This window comes from Pleurodeles waltl, chromosome 4_1, assembly GCF_031143425.1.
Source record: "Pleurodeles waltl isolate 20211129_DDA chromosome 4_1, aPleWal1.hap1.20221129, whole genome shotgun sequence".
NCBI lineage: Eukaryota > Metazoa > Chordata > Amphibia > Caudata > Salamandridae > Pleurodeles > Pleurodeles waltl.
This window is the reverse complement of record NC_090442.1, coordinates 194,722,089-194,744,786: the sequence shown is the minus strand read 5'-3', so window position 1 is coordinate 194,744,786 and position 22,698 is coordinate 194,722,089. Positions and strand designations below refer to the sequence as shown.

At 41.6% G+C, this 22,698-nt stretch overlaps 1 protein-coding gene across 7 annotated transcripts in view; it reads right to left on the bottom strand.

Annotated features, from left to right (window-relative positions):
• Window positions 1-22,698, bottom strand: part of DCP1B (decapping mRNA 1B) — a 152,075-nt gene that overhangs the window by 9,403 nt on the left and 119,974 nt on the right. For all 7 annotated transcript variants that reach the window (XR_011202233.1, XM_069228074.1, XM_069228075.1 and 4 more), the window contains one exon: window positions 16,036-16,305. Coding sequence is in view for 6 of the 7 variants with exons in the window: in XM_069228074.1 (XP_069084175.1) it covers window positions 16,036-16,305 (270 nt within the window). In the remaining variant the exon portion in view is untranslated. The remainder of the gene's footprint in view (window positions 1-16,035; window positions 16,306-22,698) is intronic.

Here is a 22,698-nt window from a genome sequence, read left to right as displayed (position 1 = left end):
TAACAGGTAAACCACCCCCTGCAAAAACAAAGACACATCTGCGTACATACACATAATAGTGAGTTTTCTTTGGGTGCACGGGCGAAGATCTTGCATTTCCTGTGACTTGATCCTGAATTCCACTTGGAGAAAGGATCCCGCTGACTGAACTGCCAAGATGCAGGAGACTTCAAATATGCAAGGGAAGTCTTAAAAGCGTTCCATGGCAAAGGCAAGCACACAAACAGCCTGCTAGGAAATTGGCAGCAATGTAAGCCAGGAGGTGTTTGTGGGCCAAGGTTCGGTGTGTAGACAGGGACTGCACATACGCCCAACTGTAATGTCTTTATGTTGTGCATAAAAAGTGATGCTGTCTTTTAATATCTTGATGTGTATGTCCTTCAGGTATGTGAGATGAGTCTTTGTGAACGGAGGGTACCTCAAGTGTATAGAATTGGGCACATTAAACGGGCAATTTTTTCTGACTTCGTTAAACATGCCCCTTTTCGTAACATATGCATACCAAAAAGGAGGAATGATCAGCAGCATGGATCTGAAAAAAACAGTTTCACTGGGATGTCCGAAATGCACCACTTCATAAGGATTTTTGATCAGCGAGAGGTTTTAGAAGCTATCTGGATTAGACAATGTGGCTACCGTTTGAATAAAATGAATGGCAAATGAGTCTGGTAGTGAACTGCAGCTCGATTACTGCTATGCCTTCTATGCAGGTTTTACCACTTGTCTTAAGCGCAGAAGAAAATACTTTACAAAAGAAAAAACTTAGATCATTATTTGGCTATTTCATTGACCTATTATTTTATCCACAGTGGAAAGACTCCAAGGCAAAGCAATTTGTTTTCAAGTATAAGGAGTTGTATAACTACAACTTCCAACAGGATAAGGGGCGGACATCTTGGGAGGCTGCCACTATAAAAGGGAGCCACACCCTGGCCAATGCACTCAGTACCAAGTAGTTTCCAAGGTAAAGCGAGAACTCCTGCGTATGCCTCCTCAAGTCTGTAGGGGATGAAAGGAGCTTCTGAAGAACGTAAGCTGCACTTCCACTCAAAGTGGACATCTACAGAAAGCTGGGCGAAGGAAGCACTTGTAAGTCAGTGCGTTCTCAGCAGAGAGAGAAACCGAGCATCACAGAGATCAGCAGAAGGACTCCAGAAACAGAGGAGTCCAGGTAGGAGCGCAGATGCAGAGAAACTTATGTAACTCGCATGGATATTGTTTTCTTGTGAAAAGAGTACACTATAATAGCCAACTTACCTGAACTGCGAGAAGCCTGCAATTTTCAAGGAACAGATAACAACCGGAGTCATTTAGAGTTAAACAGTGATGTTGCTTCCACGTAAATGGTGAAAACAAATCTTGCAAACTTCGAAAACTTAGTGTGAGAACAGGGTAAAGAAACTTTGGGTAATTGAACAGAGTTAATTAAGGAACAACTAGACCTCACATAAGATAATAAGACCTACGTTTTGCGCTTAAACATCAAAATGCATGCTATAAAGATAAATGTGTGGCTTCTGTGAAAGAACCAGTTTTCTTGTTTATTCTTTATATTATGAAATCAAGTCATGACGTAGGTGAAAAGTAATTGTAAGGCTGATTCCAAGAGAAGGTACACTGAGAAATAATATTTAAGGTGTCTAAGGGAATAGGGGGATCATGTCAAACGCAACATATTTCCTTTGTTTCGGGTCGTCTTCCCAGCTATTCCCATCGCCACATCCCTTACTCCGCACCTGGCCTCCTCAACTCCCGGTTGCAAAAATTGTAAATTCAGGTACTTCGTGCTGCCTGGAGGTGAGTCCCCACTAAGCATTGCGGGCGTCCTAAGGATTATCACCAGTTCTCTTGACAGAATACTTATTTAACCGCCCGGGTGGCACAACCTCAACATAATCTCATTAGATGATGGCTGGAATACAGAAGAGGCCCCTCTAGCAGGCGCAGCAAGGTAGCTCATCTGTAATTAGCCAAGAACCCCAGATCAGCCGGGACTTTTTTCAATCTCTAAGTGTTATTATCACCTCATCACCCTCAGCTTGAATCCACTAGTAATTAACTGGACTCAGAATGCCTTCTCACTCCGTACAAGAAAAGAGACCATGTCGCCACTGCTCCCTCCAGTGGCTGCTGACAGCAGACACTGCTACCTGCCTTTCCTTTTAATATTATGTCAGGACTGGAAGCGAGGATTATGGCTTCTTTCTCCACTTTATTAAACAGCAGCCAAATAGACAAAAAACTACTATTCCCATGAAAACCTGGTACAAGAGAAACCAATCATAATACAGGTAATTAAACCAATCAGGAACAGGCAGTCCCAATGCAGTCCTTTCACTATTTCCAGGATTCCTCTTTCTTCGCTGCTCGCAGCCAAGATAAGTAGAATCCCTTATTTTCTGCTTGTATTTTACGCTTTATTGCATTTGCTTCTTGGAATGTGTTGATTTTATGGCATTGTGTTGACTATAGTGTTCACTACGGTCGCGGGAACGTTTTTCGGTCCTTCACGAACGTTCATTTTTGTTTATTCTGTGCACGAGCGGTGTTCTGACCGCTACCAGGTGGTGTCCATCAGAACATTCGCACTTGGAGACGCGTTGAGGTGAACGCGTGCCTTCGATTCCTGTCAGACTTTGGAATCGGAGCTGCGCGTCGTCCTTCAGTCGTGTGTGCGTCTCCTGGTATTTTACCGCCTGGAGAGTGACGCCCTTTTATAAAAGGGTCTGTATTAAAATGACGCCCCATACTGCTTGTTGGGGTCTGTATTTCGTTTTCTCTACACCCTCTAAAGGTCGTTATTTTGGGCATGTCTGCCCTTTTTTGGGGGACATGCTCACAGGCAGGTTTTTTCCCCTTAGAATATGTGTGCACACTGGGGTGTTGTGTCCCAGGCAGACGCCCTTATAAGCTAGTGCGATTTCACACTCAATGTTCAGCTGACACCCAGCTCCCATAACAACCATTATAATATATATGATAGTGTTATCATATATATATTATTGAATTTAGATATTTATTGACATTTAAACAATAGAATTAACTAAAATTCTTGACATGGCTGAAGATGCAAAATCCTTAGGTGTGCTAGTTTCCCCTGATATTCTCTCAGGATGGGCTCAACGAGCTATTTTTTTTTCTTGGCAATGCTAATTATGCGCTCTCTACAGAGCTGTGCCACTCTCTCCTCATTAAAGTAGATCCCAAATTAGGAGACTTAGCTGACTCAGAAGTGGGCCCTGTGGCCCAGGGTGGTTTATTTGGTTAACCTTTCATAATGTGACTAGGGAAGTTTGTCAACACTTTCTCTTCCTTAGATAAGGCGCAATCATCAATGAAGAGAGTTTTTCCCACCTGTTTTTTTCCACGGGGCGGGTCGAGGCAGGGGCCGCTCGACCGGCCATGCTCAAGCGGCAGAGCCAAGGCTCCAGGCAAATCCAGTTTCAGGACCAGTCAAGATTCGCCAACTTCTACCCCACAAGAGGCAGACGCTTCAGTTATCGAGGTGGCAGTGGAGCTTTAACAGCCAATTCCGGTGAATGTTATTCCCTTCTTCCCTTCAAAAAGTAGGGGGCCGCTTGGCGAATTTTATCCAGGCATGGAAGTCATTAACAAAAGATGCATGGGTTTTACAAACAGTCAAAGGTTTCCAGATAGAGTTTGTTGGTTCTCCCATTCAAGTATCTCGCCCAAATCCCCTTGTGTTTTCTGCTTAGGATACCATGCTGGCGGAGGTTGCAGCAACATTAGACAAAGGAGCTATTTCTTGGACTGTGCTGCATCCTCGAGGGTTCATCAGCAATATATTCTTAGTGGACAAAGCATATGGAGGTCGACATCCGGTCATCAACTTAAGAGAGTTCAACGAATGGCCTGTTTATCGCCACTTCAAAATGGAGGGAATACATCTTCAAGACGTCTTGCGCCCTATGGATTGGTTAGCTTGTCTAGATCTAAAGGACGTCTATCTGACCATTCATGTTTTCCCGCTGCATCAGCTTTTTCTTCAATTCATATGGAAAGATCAGGTTTTCGAGTTCACGGCCCTTCAATTCGGTCTCTCTTCAGCACCATGGTGCTTTACAAAAGTTCTCAGACCCGTGGTGGAACATCTCAGACCTCGGGTGTTCGATTAATTGTTTATCTCAACAACATCTTACTCCTGGCTCAGTATCCCAGAGAACTCTCTCTCTCCAACTTCAAACAGCTGTCAACTTGTTACAAGCACTAGGTTTTGTCATAAACGAGTCCAAATCGCTTCTAATTCCTTCTCAAAAAGCTTTTTTTCTAGGTTTCACCATAGACTCAATCTCTGCCACCATAAGCCTTCCATCTCGAAAAATTACAAAGATTTGTCACGAGCTGTGACGTACTCTGACCAAGGGAAGAGTTTCACTTCGGGCAGATTGCGCGCTTAGTGGGACTCCTTTCTTCATCTATACAAGCAATTTTTCCCGGTCTTCTCCATTACCGGGCTCTTCAACGACTAAAGGCATATCACCTTTGCAAAGGTTTAACCTACTCCCAGAAAATTCTTCTTTCAGAAGAGTCATTGGAAGAAATACGTTGGTGGCTATCACATATGGAGGCATGGAACGGGAGAGCAATCTTCGATTCTGCTCCGGATCCAATAATCGAGTCAGACGCCAGCAGATCAGGCTGGGGCGCTTGTTGAGGGGATTTTTTCATAGGGGGGGGGACTTGGTCTCCGGAAGAGCAGAATTTACATATCAATTGTCTAGAGCAGCTGGTTCGTTTACAGTCAAGTGCTGGACCAAAGACTCAATCCAATCGTGTGTCCTCCTGAAGATGGACAATACCTCGGCGGTCCGTTATATCAATCATCTAGGGGGCACTCGTTCCAAGGCCTTTTCCAATTTAGCGACCAGTTTTTGGCAGTATTGCCTGGATCATCAAATTTCAGTCACTGCTCAATACCTCCCGGGCGCTCAAAACCAGATTTGGACTTTCAGTCCAGACATTTCAGAGATTCTAGCCTTTGGAAACTTCATCCGGAGGCGTTTTCTCATCTCCAGGATTTATGGGGCCCATTTACAATAGATCTCTTTGCATCCAGACTGGATCACCAACTTCCCAGATTTTTCAGCTGGAAACCGGATCCTTTGGCGACCACCATGGATGCTTTCCTTCAGGATTGGAGTCAAGAGAAAGACTACGCTTTTTTCCCCTTTGCAATGATAACTCTAATATCTGCTCATGTTCGTCGCCAACAAACCGATATAGTTCTGGTGACACCAATTTGGAGATCGCAAGTTTGGTTTCCGGTTCTTCTGGAACTTTCTTGGGATTTTCCAATCCGACTCCCCCTATTTCCCTCCCTTCTTCTCAATCCGGACAATGTGCCTCATCAGATGGTTCTGGACGGCTCTCTCTCATTGATGGCGTGGAGAATTTCCGGGGACAATGGTCGGTCTCTGGTATTTCGCAACAGGCTGAGGACCTATTATCAAAGGCCTAGGCACCCAGCACGTCTAAGCGTTACAGATCAGCTTGGGGTCAATGGGCCCGTTGTTGTTTTCAAAGGAGTTACAATCCCATGGAAGCTGACGTAGTCCATGTTCTCAATTTTTTGGCTTACCTCGCTTTTAGGGGAATGGCATATCGTTCCATTAATACCGTCAGGTCAGCTATTTCAGCTGGACACTGTATGGCTGGTGGTTTTCCTCTTGGGGAACATATATTAGTGTGTCGCCTCCTTCGAGGTATTAGACTTTCCTTACCTCCTGAGCCCAGCTATTCATCTCTGTGGGATGTCAATCTATTATTGAATCTGTTCTTGTCTTGGTAACACAATCAGTATCGCTCTAGAAAGGAACTTTCTGCCAAACTGGCTATGCTTCTTTGTCTCATTTCCTGTAGAAGGGTGTCTGATGTCCGTGCCTTGGATAGAACTAACAGAACTTTTTCTCCTTCTGGGGTATCCTTTACAATGAGTAGACAAACTAAAACCAATACCAGAATAATATCTTATCCTGCTTTCCCAGATGTTCCTAAGTGGTGTGTTGTTCATTGTCTCAAAACTTATGAGATGACTGTGGAGATTCGCCCCCCTGGAGAGCGCCAACTTTTTAATCGCATTGAGAAAACCCCATAAAGTAGTTTCCTCACCTACCATACCTCGGTGGGTTTGTTGGGTTATGCAGGAGGCTGGTATTAACCTCTCCCTTTTTGGTGCCCATTCCACTCGTGGGGCTATGGCTTCTAAAGCATTTCCTTTAGGTGCTCGCCTGGAAGCTATCATGAATGCAGCAGACTGGTCTTCAGACTCAACATTCAAAAGATTCTATTTCAAACAAATTTTTGATATGGCTCAATTAGTGGTAAATAAGCTTTGAACTAGCATAATCCTCGCCTCCAGTACTGACATAGAATGAAAAATTTCCTAGCTATCGTAACAGAAAGTTTCAATTCTATTAAGGACTCTGAGGCGAGGATTATCCCGCCCGGTATTATAAAGATTTTTTTTTTAAAGGAAACCTTGTCAATTTCTTCAGTGAACCCTCCCTTTAAATAGTAAGTAATTTCTATTTATCCAGTTGCAATTATTGTATTTAAACTTCTAAATGCACTCAATTGTTTAGATTTGTTATAATTTTGTTCTTCTCTGTCTTAATTTCATGGCTCAGAATATTTTGTTTTAAAATTATCCCCCTTTTTTTCGTAGGGAATGAAACAGCAAAACAGGATACTTAACCATGGATGACAACCTGCTCGCGCGAGGAATCCTGGAAATAGTGAAAGGACTATATTGGGACTGCCTGTTCCTGATTGGTTTAATTAACTGTACTATGATTTGTTTCTCTTATACTCAAATACCCAGGTTTTCATGGGAATAGTAGTTGGTCTATTTGGCTGCTGTTTAATACAGTGGAGAAAGAAGGCATAATCCTCGCCTGCCACATCTCCCCTGACCAATGGATAACCCATTTCTCAGAGTTATAGAGCTGGGAGCCCGTCACCACCCATGTTCCTGAAAATGAGTCCATTGAAGTGCTCCCACCGACATTTAGTTTCCCCCCGTTCTCCCTCAAGGAAACCATAAGTTCCATTAAAGCTCAAAAATCTGGCAAAGCCCCTGGGTTGGACGGTAGATCAGTGGATATGTTTAAATCTGATATCGTCTACTGGGGCCCTTACATCAATAAGCTGTCTAACACGGTTTTGGCTAGCGGGATTCATCCTAAAACCTGGAATGGAGCAATTATTTTTCCTATCTACAAAAAGGTGATGTGGCATGTGCAGTGGCGAAATATCTGGAGGCTATCTGGCCCATTAGATGAAAAAATCTGAAACACTAATTATGATACATAGCATTATCTCTGTCGCGAGTCAGTGCTTGTAAATTGAAAACCAACTTCTTAGTGTGGCCTTATGAGACCTAGTTTTCAGTTGAGAATATGTGAGGTGCGGTGATGTAGTAGTTATGATTTTTAACATTGTCTATTACAGTTCTAAAATGTTATTATACTGTATTTTATTTTTTAAATTAGGTTTTTGTTAGAATTGATATATTTATTGTGTGTTTTAGCAGTGAGATTTTAAGATTTTCTTCCTTCTCATATTTTTAGATGAATTTGTGTAATTGTCTATGTGCTTTTATGGTAATTTTCTTTGCCGAAATAAAGCTACTACTACTACTACTACTACCCCATAGTGGGGAAAAACACAAGGTCCTGCTTCCTGTTTCCATGTTTCAATTATCATCATTGGGTGGTCGAAACACTTCTAAGAGACACCCAATATTTTGCCTTAGGTGTCTCTTACAAGGTGCCCTCCACTGTGCACTTGCAGTATAAACCGGGCCACTGAAACTATGCAGCAGGGGAGGACCAAATTATGCTGCAAGTAAGAACCAAATTAAGTGGCAACAAAAGACAAATTACGGGGCATAATGCACCACTTTGTGATAGTATTATTTCAGTATTTTGTCACTTTTACCGATGGTAACTGTCTAGGAAAGGATTTCACCTTACCAGTACCAATTTGACACCCAAATACAGCAGCAATAAGTGACTGAAAGATCACCCGTCAACATTTACGAAGGGCCTTCCACTGCTCAGGAACACATGATGCCACATTTTTAGTAACTTTTGATTCGTTTGTGCTAGCAACTTTTTTTTGTTTTAGTTAAAATGTGCGTATTATGCAGCAGATGACTGATTATGTGGCATTGGCAGCAAATCCATAATTATGCAGAAACACCATAGCATCACATAATTCCAGCAGCTGTGCATATTAGTCATAACTGATGCATTTTTGTTCATCATCGTGCCAGGTTTGTTGCATTTATCACATACTTTGAGAGTAGGCTTCTACGCTCATATATTCATCCTTTCATTTAAGGTATACTAGCTCTAGCAGTTCAAACAGGTATGTAAGTGAATTCTCAAATTATTTTTACCACCTGATGTCACGAGCCACAAGATTTAGTTGCTTCTTTTCATATTTTTCACATTGTATGTCTTCACATTTGCTACTGTAGCTTTGATTCCTGCAATTATCTAGTTACGTTTATTTTGCACTAAAATTGGCAAACTAAAGTCTTAAAAATAACAGTTGGATTTCTTGATTGTTCACACTAGGGGTGAATGGGTTACCAGAACATACAATAATCTATCAAAATGCCGAACAGTCTCTGACTGGCTTGTTTAATGTGCAATATGCTTCTTTATTATGTAAATTTGATAGAGGGGTGTAGATCACAACTTGTGTTGTTCTTCCGCTCTAGCTGGTAAGTTGGCACACGCCTGAGCTTGCTTAACAAGCAAGGAGGATCTATCAAGAGTTCTGATAGCAAAACACTGAAAACGCTAAAGCCCCTTGGATAAAGGATCTTTGGCCGTTTAATATTAGGCTGAGTATCAACATATGTCCCTGTCTCGCTTCAGGGAAAAAAAGCTTAGAATATCAGCCTTCCAAATAGGCTGGTCCTAAGACTAGCACAAAGAGACAAGTCAGGAAGTATGCACTTTACAAATATTTCCAGCCTGTCAGGGGTGCACATCTGGTGAAGTGTCTTGTGAAGAGTATTTTAACAATGGAATTGTGTAAAAGTCTGATTCCCCTGGCATTCGTCCTGCCCCTGGAACCATATTCCCATTTCCAACTATGGATGTCCATTGCTCCCAAGTTTCCCTTTTGGCTTACTCTTCTCATTAAAAAGTGAATCTTGAAAAGATTTAGTTCTATTAGATGTTTGAACAGAAAGTCTGGCTGTAGGAAGTGGACTCTCTGCAGAGTCACCCCAAACATTTTGCCTGCCTCCCTCCACTTTTTGACACTGTTTTTGCTGGTTTTAGGACTCTGCACACTTTACCACTCCTAACTAGTGCTAAAGTGCATATGCTCTCTCCCTTAAAACATTGCGACATTGGCTCATACCCAATCGACTATTTAATTTACTTTTAAGTCCCTAGTAAAGTGCACTGCTTGTGCCCAGAGCCTGCAAATTAAATTCTGCTAGGCCTGCAGCATTGATTGTGCCACCCACATAAGTAGCCCCTTAAACATGTCTCAGGCCTCCCACTGCAAGGCCTGCGTGTGCAGTTTCACTGCCACTTCGACTTGGCATTTAAAAGTACTTGCCAAGCCTGAAACTCCCCTTTTTCTACAGATAAGTCACCCTAAGGTAGGCCCTGGATAACCCCTATGCAATGTAGGTAAAGGGCAAAACATATACCTGTGTGTTTTATATGTCCTGGTAGTGGAAAACTCCTAAATTTGTTTTCCACTGCTGTGAGGCCTGCTCCTTTCATAGGCTAACATTAGGGCTACCCTCATATACTGTTTGAGTGGTAGGTTCTGATCAGAAAGGGGTAGACAGGTCATATTTGGTATGGCCAGAATGGTAATACAAAATCCTGCTGACTGGTGAGGTTGGATTTTATATTACTATTTTAGAAATGCCACTTTAAAAAGTGAGCATTTCTCTGCACTTAAAATCCTTCTGTGCCTTACAGCCTGTCTCCAATCCACGTCTGGGCTGGTTGACAGCTCTCTTGTGCATTTCACTCGGACAACCACAAACACAGGATGCTCAGTCACACCTGTACACATCTGCATACTGAATGGGTCTTCCTGGGCTGGAAGGGCGGAGGGCCTGACATTTCAAAGGACAGTGGCCTGCCCTCACACAATGGATTGCCAAACCCCCTACTGGGACCCTGGCAGACAGGGTTGTACTGAAAGGGGACTTTGTGCACTTCAAAACCACTCTTTGAAGTCTCCCCCACTTCAAAGGCACTTTTGGATATATAAACTGGATCCTTGACCCTACCAATTATACACTTCTTGGGATAGACATTCTCCACTAGAACCTGCAACCTGCCACGAGAAGCTGCCTGGCTACCCAAAGGACTCACCTGGACTGCTTTGCTGTAAAGGACTGCTGCCTTGCTGTTGCCCTACTGCCTTGCTGGCCTATGGCTCTGCTGAGAAGTGCTCTCCAAGGGCTTGGATTGAGCTTGCCTCCTGTTCCTGAAGTCTCAGGGCCAAAAAGACTTCATCTCTGCAAATAAACTCCTTGTGCGGCAAAAATTACCGCCAGAATCGATGCACAGCCTGCCCAGCAGTGGGAAAATCAGTGCATCACCGAACCGAACGACACAGCCCAGCTCGCAGAGTGGAGATCGACAAAGCACCAGTGCTGCAACTGGAACTGACGCACAGTCCACCGGAACGACGCAGCCTGACTTCCTGCAAGAAGAATCGACGCAGCGCCAGCCGTGCGTCAGAAACTCCTCCGCAGCGTCGACGCAACAGCTATGACTTTGTCCAGCATGCCCAGGATTTCCACGCATCGTCCCTGGGCATCAAAAGACCCTGCATCACAAAGAGAATTCAAGCCTGCACGCCGGAATTCAATGCAAAGCCCTTGCCACGTGGAAAAGAATCGAAGCATCGTCTGTGTGCGTCCGGAAATTAGATGCACACCTACCTTTTCCACCCATCTCCTCCTCTGCGGTCTTTGTGTGTGTAATTTTGACGCAAACCAGGCACGTTCTGCTTGCAAGAGACAACTGTTGCTTTTAAGAACTAAGAGCTCTCCTTATCATTACAAAAGTGATATTTCAATTTGTGATTGTCAAATCTTGATCGTTTTGACCTTAATTTAATCATATAAATATCTGATATTTTTCTAAACCTGTGTGGTGTCTTTTTGTAGTCTTCTCACTGTGTTATTGCATGATTTTTTGCACAAATACTTTACACATTGCCTTCTAAGTTAAGCTTGACTGTTCAATGCCAAGCTACCAGACGGTGGGCACAGGATAATTTGGATTGTGTGTGACTCACCCGGACTAGGATTGTGATCCCTATTTGGATAAGGGTGTATACCTCTGCCAACTAGAGACCCCATTTCTAACACTGCCCTACTGCAAATAACACTGAAAATGAAATGACTGATGATTGCCTTGTATCAGGGTTGTATAGCCATGTTACCTTTAGGGAAGAGAAGCCCATTAAATAGAGCAGTCCTTGGAGGAGGAGGGCATTTGGTGAACGATGGAACTCCTGAAAATCTGTCTCAAAGCACCAATCTCATATAAGCTGCCAAGCTTAATGTCTTCCTGGTCTCTCTTTCTTCCAGAACCGAATTTCAGGATGGCAGTAAGAAAATTCCACTCATTGTTCACATTGAAATCTTATGAATACTTAGGAACGGTAAAGGGGTGGGTCCTTTGCACTAATTGTTACTGAAGCACTACAATGCTATGTCACAAAACATATGGAACACAGTATCATGCTCCATAGCCCAGGTTGACTGCTGCTTGATCATTCACAGCCATTTAAGGATGGCATCACAGTAACCTAAATCACAATTTTCCAGGTCACCTCTTCTTGGTCACTGGTTGTCATGGATAGCATAATGACTTAAACAAGGATAAAACACAAATCACACAGCAATAGGTGACTATTCACAGGGGATAACGGAAACCACCAAAACAGTGTTCAACCTCTATACTACTAAGTATGTTCCTGTCAGTTATATGGTGATGTTTCATAGCATCAAGAAACAATTCAAAAACCTTTAATATTTTAGCAAAGAAAGAATAGACTATGTGCCTTACTATGTTATTCCACTAAGCCATGCACAAAATACAAGGTTGAAAAGGCAGGACACAATTCGGTAAATAAGATTCTGGAACACACATCACACAGGTTTCTAATCAGAGACAAACAAGCCAAATCAGGCCATGCTAAGACCACATCTCCTGTCTGCCAAAATGACTCTTTACCCTATCTCCCCAGTACTAGGACAAGTCTTTGTGCTTTCAACTAAAGGCAGAATTATATTTACAATCTGTTCTCTTGCATACAAGGCTTTATTTTAACCTGCAAAGTCACCTTAACTAGCTCAACTCTTAACTATCTGGTGGTAGAGAAGCGTCAGGAGCAAAGACAGTCAACAGCTAATAGCCCCAAACGTGAAAACATCTCTAGCACAGAACAAAAAAAAAAATCATTCACTGTAGCTGCAACTAAATTCTGAAATCTTTTTCACTTCAAGAACCCAACAATACTACTGACATTCATGAAATTGCGGGGACACACTTTTCTTGACTTTGTTTTTCCTAATTCTGACCTTTCGTCTTGTCTGTTTCTCCTCACCTCTATTTTGTTATTTTATTTCAGTGCCATATTTGCTCTAATGTAAGCTTACTAGGAACCACGGTTTCATCAGTATTTTTCAATCGTAACTTTTCTAAGTGTTCTATATAAATTGCATCAATACATATAAAGTGCAGCTGAGCTATAAAAAATATTGAATACAAATCGCTGGTGTAGATATGTAGATAATGAAGAGAAAAAAATCATTAATAGGCGCTGTATGCTAAGAAAAGCAGAAACAAATTGGTTCAACTTGTTACCAAGTTAGATTCCTGCGAGGCTATGGCGTTGTCAAACTAGTGCTGGCAATTAACGTGGGAATGCCCTGCCTACTCAAAGGAAAATGCATAATGCATACTTACTAGAGTTGGGTTGTGTGGCAGGATTCATAATTCTTTGGCACATTTGTATTAGTAGAAAAGTACAATGTTAGTGCAATGTTTTCAAATGTATTTGTTAAAATCCTTTTCTATTTACCGAAAATATGTTCTGTAACGTAATATTTTTTAGCATACAGAATGAGCTTCTACAGCAACCTATTATTTCCGTTGTTCTGAACCCAGTTACCAAGTGTTTCATACTAGAGCTTTACTTGCCTCAGAACCTGTTTTCATCGATGTACACTGCTTGAAACAGAGGCCTTGTCACAAGTGACTACGACGGAGATGTCGGTTTGATTGGGTTTTCACACTGTAAACATTTTGTAAAGTGCTGATAAAATAAATATTAAAGCACTGGAACGAGACATGCTGATTTTGGAGCTCACAATCTTATGCATAAATTGCTGTAGGACCTAATTATTCTGTATGGCAAAATGTACTATCTCACAAATGAACAGTGTAATACAGATATTTTCCTTAAAATTCTTATGACTGATGTAAAATAATGGTCAGACATTAGATGAGTCCTCGGACCGACCACAGTTTAAGAACTGGTGGTATAGAGGATTTTAGTGGTCAAGAAGTCTCAGGAATTTAGTAACCGGTTTAGTTTTTCTTGCAGAATGCCTGGGAAACCAGCACAAACATAAGGTGTAGATCAACCTGAAAAAGATGGTGTGGTTGATGTCTACATAGGAACTTCAGTTCCTAGGGCAAGATATGTGATCCATGTAGTGTTCTGAATTAGCAGAAGGAGGCATGCCTTGAAGAAGGTGAACTCTGAAATTAGCCATCTAAATCAAGCACTTGTTCCATTTCACACCCAAGCTTCCATTGAAATATGAATCTGAATGGTGTGGAGCAGCGGGAATTCTGTATCTGTGATGAGAAAGTTTAGACCAAGTGGGGGTGGGCAAGTATCATCACTAACGGAAAACTTTGCTCTGGCTAGCGGGATGCTTTGGGGGAACGAATAGCTGCAGTCTCTTGATTTGGGGAACATTCACAATGAGGCATTACCAGTGGTAGGTACACCTTTAAAAGAGCATAATCTTTAGCTCTAGTTCTAAAACAGAAAGAAAAACTTCCCAGCTAAAGTGATGGAAACATTTGATTCTATTTTCAGGACACAGACCTGAAGATTATCCGACCTGGTGGGATGAAAAACTAAGTATTTATGTGATAGACAACCACACATCAGTTGCTGTGGGAAAACACAACGATATGTGTACATATATTAATGACTATAACATTTGTGGGATCAGTGATGGATTGCTTGCACACAAGCTAAAAACTAACTCTATGAATTGCTGATTCGAGGGCCATTTCGGAACAGAGAACTAGCTTTAAAATGAGAAGTGAAAACTGTGGCAAAAGGGAATGTCTTTTACGTCCCCCTGCAGCACTCCATAAAGACATTATTACAGAGTGGGAACAGATGCAGCCATGCCAAGTGTGGTTATTTTGTTTTCAAATTTAAAAGTTTAAATAATGATTTAATATACAAACACAGTGGTGGCAGAGTTACCTGTCTACAAAGATTGGCCTCTAGCTGCACAAGAATTCATAGCAATTATAATACCAATTCTCACTGAATAGCAATAGTTTCAATACTGTCTTGAAGCATTAGACAAGGAAGATGTTTTTATCTATTAGAGAGCTGCTCACGGGGAAGCACAGCAATAGAACATAGTTCTGTAGAAAAACCACCTAAATGGGCCAAAGGCGCTAAAACATTACGCACATAGACTGCGGGACATGGAAAAACGTGTTTGATTGCTATTTTATGTGACGCATTCATACCTGTATACCCAACACACTTACTCTCTGTGTAAGATGGCTGCCACCAAGAGTTAGTTTTTTACTGTGGGACCTTCAATCCCCCAAAACATTTTCATTTAATGGAGATCCACAGCGAACTTTGAATCTCCTAAGGATTCTATATTCCCAAACTTAAGGAAGCAAAACCACTATGCTACACAATCCTGGGTGCCCAACACCATGGGATGGAGGAGGCCATAGAGGCAGTTCTGCAGAACTGAGAATACAACTGCGTCCAAGTTGAAAAAGCTATTTACTTGTCTATTCTCACCCACAGATCCCTGATAGAAGACCTAACACCCTATGTGGGAATTTGGGATGGGTGGTCATGAACTGGCTTATAAGCAATCCTTATACATACTGAATTTTGGGAAGCAGTTCATTTTGCAATACAGGAATTCTAACAGATAAAATATCCTACACATTTAGCACATTAACAGTCAACAAAAAAGTATATTGTTGCTTACGTTGCATTAATGGCAGAAAGCAAGAGTGGTCATTCAAGTGCAATACATGGAAGTGTTTGACCTAGTAATCAAACACTTCTCCAAAAGGAATGTCTCCCTGGGAAATCGAAGGGCTGTCAGATTACTTGGAGTGCTGCACATTTCTGAACAGCTTGGGCAGGTCTTGGAAGGGAACACTTTTTTTTTATCCAGCATTTATTTTGTCAGTGACTATCTCACAACTAAGCAACAAATATTCAAGTGGCAAAACAGAGACTACACAAAACACGGAGGCAGATTTTTAGGAACAAGTGAATCTAAGTCTGAGAGCAGAACACCATAGGACCAACAGAATATTGGCAAATGGATAAATCCTCGCTATCGGATGGCTTCTAACGACCAGTTTTCTAACAACTGCATTAACCTACACCATAGTCCTATAATGGACAAAAGGTGACACACAGTTTTAGAAAACTCACAATTAACGGGCAATGGTTTATTATGCACACTGTTCGGACCCTTATGAAAAATGCTCCATTTTTATCATTGGGTGGTTGTCAAATATATTTCGGCTCAGTGCTGGAAGAATTGTGCATATGTTTATAAAGTGGTGTGTCATTTAAATCAGGAGGAGACAACTGTGAGACAAAGATTGTTTGAGAAATGTCTGCAGAACCTTAAGAAACAAACTGAAAAAAACACAGTGGTTTATAGAAGGTTCAGATAAAAAAAAAAAAAAAATCTTCACCAGTTACCTGAATAAGATGCATAAGTGTTTCCTGCAGCTGTAGCTTGGTCAGCACCCCACGGTTCATACAGTTATTGCTGGCGCTGTTGACAACAGAGTGTTCGGTGCCCTGTAAAGGCAGGAGCAGGCTGGCCGGACCCAGGGTGGACTCGTTCATTGGCGGCATCCTCCCGCTGGTGCTGTTCTTTGGCTGAGAGGATACTGAGTGAGTGAACACCATAGGGGACATCAGCAGTGCTGGGGCAACGGTGGCTGGAATGCGCTGAGGTGAGATGACCTACCATGAAAAACAGCATATGTGAAGAGAGAAATGAAATATATCAATTAATCCTAATTGTGCGGCTCTGGACTGCTCAGATATAAAGAGGGGAGGATGATACACAACAGTTCAAACGCAAGTTAAATAACTTCTTCTAACAAACATGTTAGCTTCCACTTAAGACTTTTGACTTTACCAGAGCTAAAGGCAAACACCCGTTCAAGTAAATGGCTGTTGGAAATTAGTTCATTAATACCACAAGTGCTGCTCAAACACAACCGCTGAAAAAAAAAAAAAAAAAAAAAAAAAAAACAGTTTTGGAATAAAGTGAACAATGAAAAAGATCACCATATTACATTGCCGAAATCCTCTAGTTTCTATTGCTGCCTATGGGGGAACCTGAAATTCAAGGGTGGAAAAGATCCCACATCTAGAGGCCCATGCAAAAGTGCTGTTAGCACGCCCGGTCCTTAGTAAGTAAACTTACAAGGGGACGCGTACAGGTTGATGAACCTTTTAACTCGCATGGAGTATCCTCGCTATGGAGTAACCAAGGTGTCATTAATCAATACACAAATCAACACCATTAAGCAAATCATTAATCAGCAGTTAATAACATCGTACCATGGCATTCAGTCATGAATAACCACAACTCCATATACGTTTTATCAATTTTATTTCCCTATTAGTTACAATACTAAATGATGGAATTAATTAAAACTTTACTCAAAGCAAATTAATATTAATTCATTAGTGACCACCAATAACAATCTAATCAGAAATTGCAACAAAATACATTTTAATGCTTCACATTAAGCCAATATATGAATCAAGGGAGAATACGTCAACATGAGTAGCTGAGTTCAGCAAATCAGTCCGTCAATCATTTGTCACTATAGTTGTCAATGTCTAGAATAGGAACCTCAAACCCAGATCATCATCAGCATGTGGAACTTCATGCAAATACAGTTTAGAACATGAATTTGGAAAAACATCTAGCTAAGAGGAAAACTATTAGACAGCACAGTTGGTACCTAGAAAGAAAAGGCATAAAGTTAATTCAGTACCATTGTCATAGCTACATATCCACGATATGGATCAGCAACAAAGTCAGTCTTCGTCGTCAGGTCATCAACTGATCAGCATCTCATCAGGTTTTCAAGAGCATGAGCCCAATGACAATCTCAAATCTCTTCAATCTCATAGTCTCTCTCTCTCTCTCTCTCTCTGGACATCCACCTAACATCTGAACTCTCCTCCTTCTGTCATGTCATTATATAAAAGTCACCCAGACTATCCCCCAATTCCTAATTGGTCAGTTAATCACCAGTTATGACTATCCAATAATCTTAATTTTCCAAATCTATGAAGGCTAATATTGCACAGCTCTCAAGGCGTTGATTGGTTCACTGTACGATGTCATCATTCGGCTCCTCAGGTATCGAAAATGTTGCATTCTCTTCTCCAGTCAGGGTCTCCATTGTTTGAGTCCTGGGAAAGAACATTCCATTTGCTTTACACCGGTTTAGACACAAATTTTGATTACGTCATCTCCTGTTCGTCAGTTCATCGCAGAGAATTATAACTAAGCATATTTTATTAAACAACGAGCGGCTCGTGGTCAGGTCAGCACATTAGCTTCTCTACATTGCGTTAATAAATTCAGCTTCTGCATGAGGCCTGGCAAAACTAGGCCACGACTTCAGCTAAGTTAGCTCTACAATATAATGCAAAACATATATTATATATCTCAATATGACATACTACTACATTGATTTTATGCATTTTCAACATTTCACATATTTCACATATTTTTGTATTCCCTCCCAGAGAGGATTCCCTCCTCTGTCGCTTATGATGTGATTCAGTCAATTTCGGAAACTTTTTCAAGTCATCTATCTGATGGATCTTAGAGCAAACTATCCCCAAATAACATGTCCCATACCATCCGCTTGGAAGACGGTAATAAGCATTAAGTCCACAAATATAATAGATACCAGGAAACGCAGGGTCCTGACCATTCAGCATAAAGGTCCATTTACTCTGAAACAAAAACACATGCCTACATTCACTCGTTCCCACAAATAAAGTGTCAGTGCGTGATTTTTGGCATATATTTACAAAGCTTCCCTACATGTAATGCATCTAAAGCTAATTTTCCTTGTGTTTTAATTGCAGTGTAAGCATAATCATTCTTATAAGTTCTTTTCTCTAAGCCTTTTTCTAGTTTTTCTTTTAATGCAGCTCTCCTGTCATCAGTATGCCCTATAAAGCTCTTCACTAAAGGTGTAAGCAAACATGTGAGGTTATTTCTATGCACGTAAGCAGTTCCAAATGTTAGTGTAGGCTCAAAGAATCCTCTAACCAATACTATATCATGATCCTTAGCTACTCTACTCAAATACCTAATAATAGCAACAAACTAAAACACCAAATCGTAGTTAGAATATAAATACTGTATATACTCTTGATCATAGAACCTTGTTAGTTGCAGACTACAGCTTATTCCATAGGTTAGTGGAAGACGTACGTAACTCCCTCCTCTACTAATGAAGGAATTTGCGTAAACACAAGACAATCCCTTGCATCCAATGTCTCAACATATTCACTCCACAAGCGATAGAAAACATTCAAAGAAAGCTCTCCTTGAGCATTAGAATAGTCATGCAAATATTTCTCATCTAACTTAAACCTCTCTAAAGCCGTTAGTGCAGTAGTCTCAGGAGCAGAAGTACGACTAGCTCCTTTCATATCAAGAACAGACATTCCCACAATTACTATTAACAAAATTCCACACATAACCACCAATCCAACACTTATCTATTTACAGCGCCTAGCATTCCTAACTTGGTTATTTAATTCAGCCATGATCTGTAAATAATCAGAAAGCAGAAGCAACTCTCATAGAGTGCAGTAAAAATCAAAAATAAAGAAAATTTCTTCTCTCACAGTTCAGTCTCGCATTTAGGAACCCTTTTCCTTTGTCAAAATCGATTAGCAGCTTGTCACATCTGGGTTTTTAATGTCAAATCAGGTTATCAATGTCTATTTCGGTTTTTCTCAACAGTCTCTAAGGTATTTCAGCTTGGTTCAACAATTTAGCTCCTTATTCACTTTTGGGTTACATCAAAATATTGACTCGGAGCCTCTCTATCAAAACAAAAGGACATACACTTGTGTTGTCATTCATTAGTAGTTGCATACGCCCATTCAGGACCTGCGTAACGCCGATTTGCTATTCTCTCTCTCTTCAACTTTCGATCACCACTTAATTCTCCTTCACTCAACTCTTCTTTCCTTGTGGTATCTACTTCTTCCTCTATTGTTTCATTTATAACCACTTCCTTTCTTTTCTCTACTTGCGATTCCGGCCAATTATCTCCTTTTCTCAATCCTTCTGTTAATATTCTTCTCAGAATTGTACTCTTCTCCTTTCTCTGTGGTGTTTTCTCTTGATGGACCTGCAACAGGCTCAGGAGGGGTCGGATCACTTTGACCCATCTCAACTCCTTCCCCTTCTTGGTCTGGCACTTGGTCTGTCTGCTTCTCAGCACCGTCTGCTTCTGGAAGAACCCCTGCTGAGCTAGGCTCTCCTGCTGTATCCGCTGAGATTGATACTTCCGCACCCTCCTGTCATTCTTTCCTGTCGTCTCTTACAGGGGTAATAGAACCATCTTCCACAAGCTCTGGTTCAATTTCAGACTCTCTTGGTTCTTTTTCTGGTTCAGGTGCGGCAACCTGTTTCACCGTTGTTGGTGCTCTCAACAACGCTTCTTCATGATTCAGTTGACATGCCACTTTCTTCGTATGACTTGCGTGAATCCAGTTTTGAAGTCCTGCACACTTCACAGCTGTCGTAGTTACTAGGACCACCTGGTAAGGCCCTCTCCAGCATGGCGCTAAACAAGTTTTGCGAACATGTTTTCGGACAACAACCCAGTCGCCGGCTTTTAGATTGTGCCCTGGATCGTGGATGGGTGGTAGGGTTGTGGCCTCCACCTGCTGAGAGAAAGAGCGAACCACATCAGCCAGACCTAAGCAGTAGTCCAACACCATCTCATATGTAAAATTCACAAGTGCATTGGCTGGAACTGCTGGTGATCTCATTCCTCTGCCCATGAGGATCTCCTGGGGCGACAGTCCTGTCTTCCTGTCAGGTGTATTTCTCATCGACATCAACACCAAAGGCAATGCATCTGGCCATTTCAAATTCACAGCTGCACACATCTTAGAAATTCTTGATTTCAAGGTACCATTCATCTGTTCCAGTAGTCCTGATGCTTCAGGGTGATAGCTACAATGCAACTTCTGCTCAATGTTAAGTGCTGCACACAAGAGTTTATTTTAATCACCTCGTTGTTGAAGTGAGTTCCCCTATCTGATTCTAAAGAGATCGGAAACCCGAAACGTGGTATCAACTTCCTAAGCAACAACTTTGCTACTGTGAGACTGTCATTCCTTCTTATAGGGTATGCCGCAATCCAGTGACTAAAAATGCATACAATCACCAACACGTACTTCAAATCTCCACACGCAGGCATCTCAATGAAATCCAATTGCATTCTGCTGAACTGACCTCCTGCTCTTCCTCTGTGGCTCAAATTCACCACTGTCCCTTTTCCCACGCTTAACTGTTGACAAATTATACAGCGATGACATACTGCCTCTGCTGCCTGCCTAAACTTGGGATAGAACCAATCAATTTTGAACAAACAAACCATGGCATCACTCTCAATGTGTGCCTGACCATGGTAGTACCTGGTCATTTGTGACAGTAAACTATTTGGCAGGACCATCTGACCTTCCTCGGAATTTGGACCAAAGTCGTTTCTCTTCTTTGTCAACATTACTCGATAGCGTTTTCAACTTTTCCAACGTATCGATCACTTTTAATGCAAAACTTGTACCTGTATTATCTTCTTCTGACATCAGTTCCCACTTGTCTTTGAACAATATACAGTTCAATGCACAAAACCTTGGGACTTTGTCCGCATATCCATTTCCCAGTGACACCTAGTCCTGTGTTTTCAGATGTGCACTGGATTGCACCACAGCAATTTCTTCAGGTAGCTGTATTGCATACAGCAGATCCTTTATTCTGTCGCCATTTCTTACTGGTGTACCAGTAGAGGTCAGGAAACCTCTTTGTGACCACAATTGACCAAAATCGTGGACAATTCCAAATCCATATTGGCTATCTGTATGGATAGTGACTCTCAATCTAATAGATACATGGCACGCTCTAGTAAGGGCAACTAATTCTGCTACTTGTGCAGAACATACACCTGAAGTCAAGAAGCTTCTAAAGTACCTGTAAATGTGCACACTGCATATCCTGCTCTCAATGTTCCTGTACCATCTCTGAGACATGAGCCATCAACAAAGACAATTTGGTCATTTTCTTCCAATCGTGTATCTCTGATAGCAGGTCTTGGTTTTGTGCACAATTCGGTTACCTCATGACAATCATGCTCAATGTCTTCCTTTTTTTCAATTTCAACAGTATTACGTGGAAGTAATGTTGCCGGGTTCAGCACTGTACATCTTTTCCAATGTTACATTTGGAGCAACTAGAATGCTCGTCTCATTCCTTGTCAGTCTGGCACCAGTCAAATACTGTGTTTTTGTCCTTGTCAGTAAGATCTCAACAGAGTGAGGTACCATTACCGTCAGAGGGTATCCCATCACTACTCCCTCACATTGCGAAAGGTTTTGACCAACTGCAGCAACTGCACGCAAACAACCCGGTAAAACTGCTGCAACTGGTCCAATGTAGCTGAAAAATAGGCTACTGGGCGATAAGCACCTCCATGGACCTGTGTCAAGACAGACAAAGAACAAGCGTCACGTTCGTGACAAAACAATGTGAATTGCTTCGTGTAATCAGGCATTCCCAATGCTGGAGCCCTGCACAAACTCTCTCAACTCAGTGAATGCTTTCATTTGGTCCTGATCTAATGTAATGGGATCTGTAACATCCTAATGTGTCAACTGCTGCAATGGCTTGGCAATCACAGCAAAATTTGGAATCCACTGACAATAATCTACCATTCCCAAAAACATCCTGACATCTCTCTGTGTAAAGTCGGGGGACTTCTCTGCAGTATGGTTGTAATCCTTTCTCTGTAAATTCTCCTTGACCCTTTCTCAATTTGGTGTCCCAAGTATTTCACTGACTTCTGACAGTACTGCAATTTCAAAGTTGACACTTTATGTCCAAATTTTCCCACATGATTTAACAGGGCAATCGAGTCGTACTTACACTTATCCCCCGTTTTGGATGCAATCAGTAAGTCATCGAAGTATTGCACCAGAGTCGATTAGTACAGTAGCACCAATGACTCCATATTTTGTTTTCAAAATCGGATTCAACAGAGATGGTGACTTCGTATAACCTTCAGGAAGCCTGCA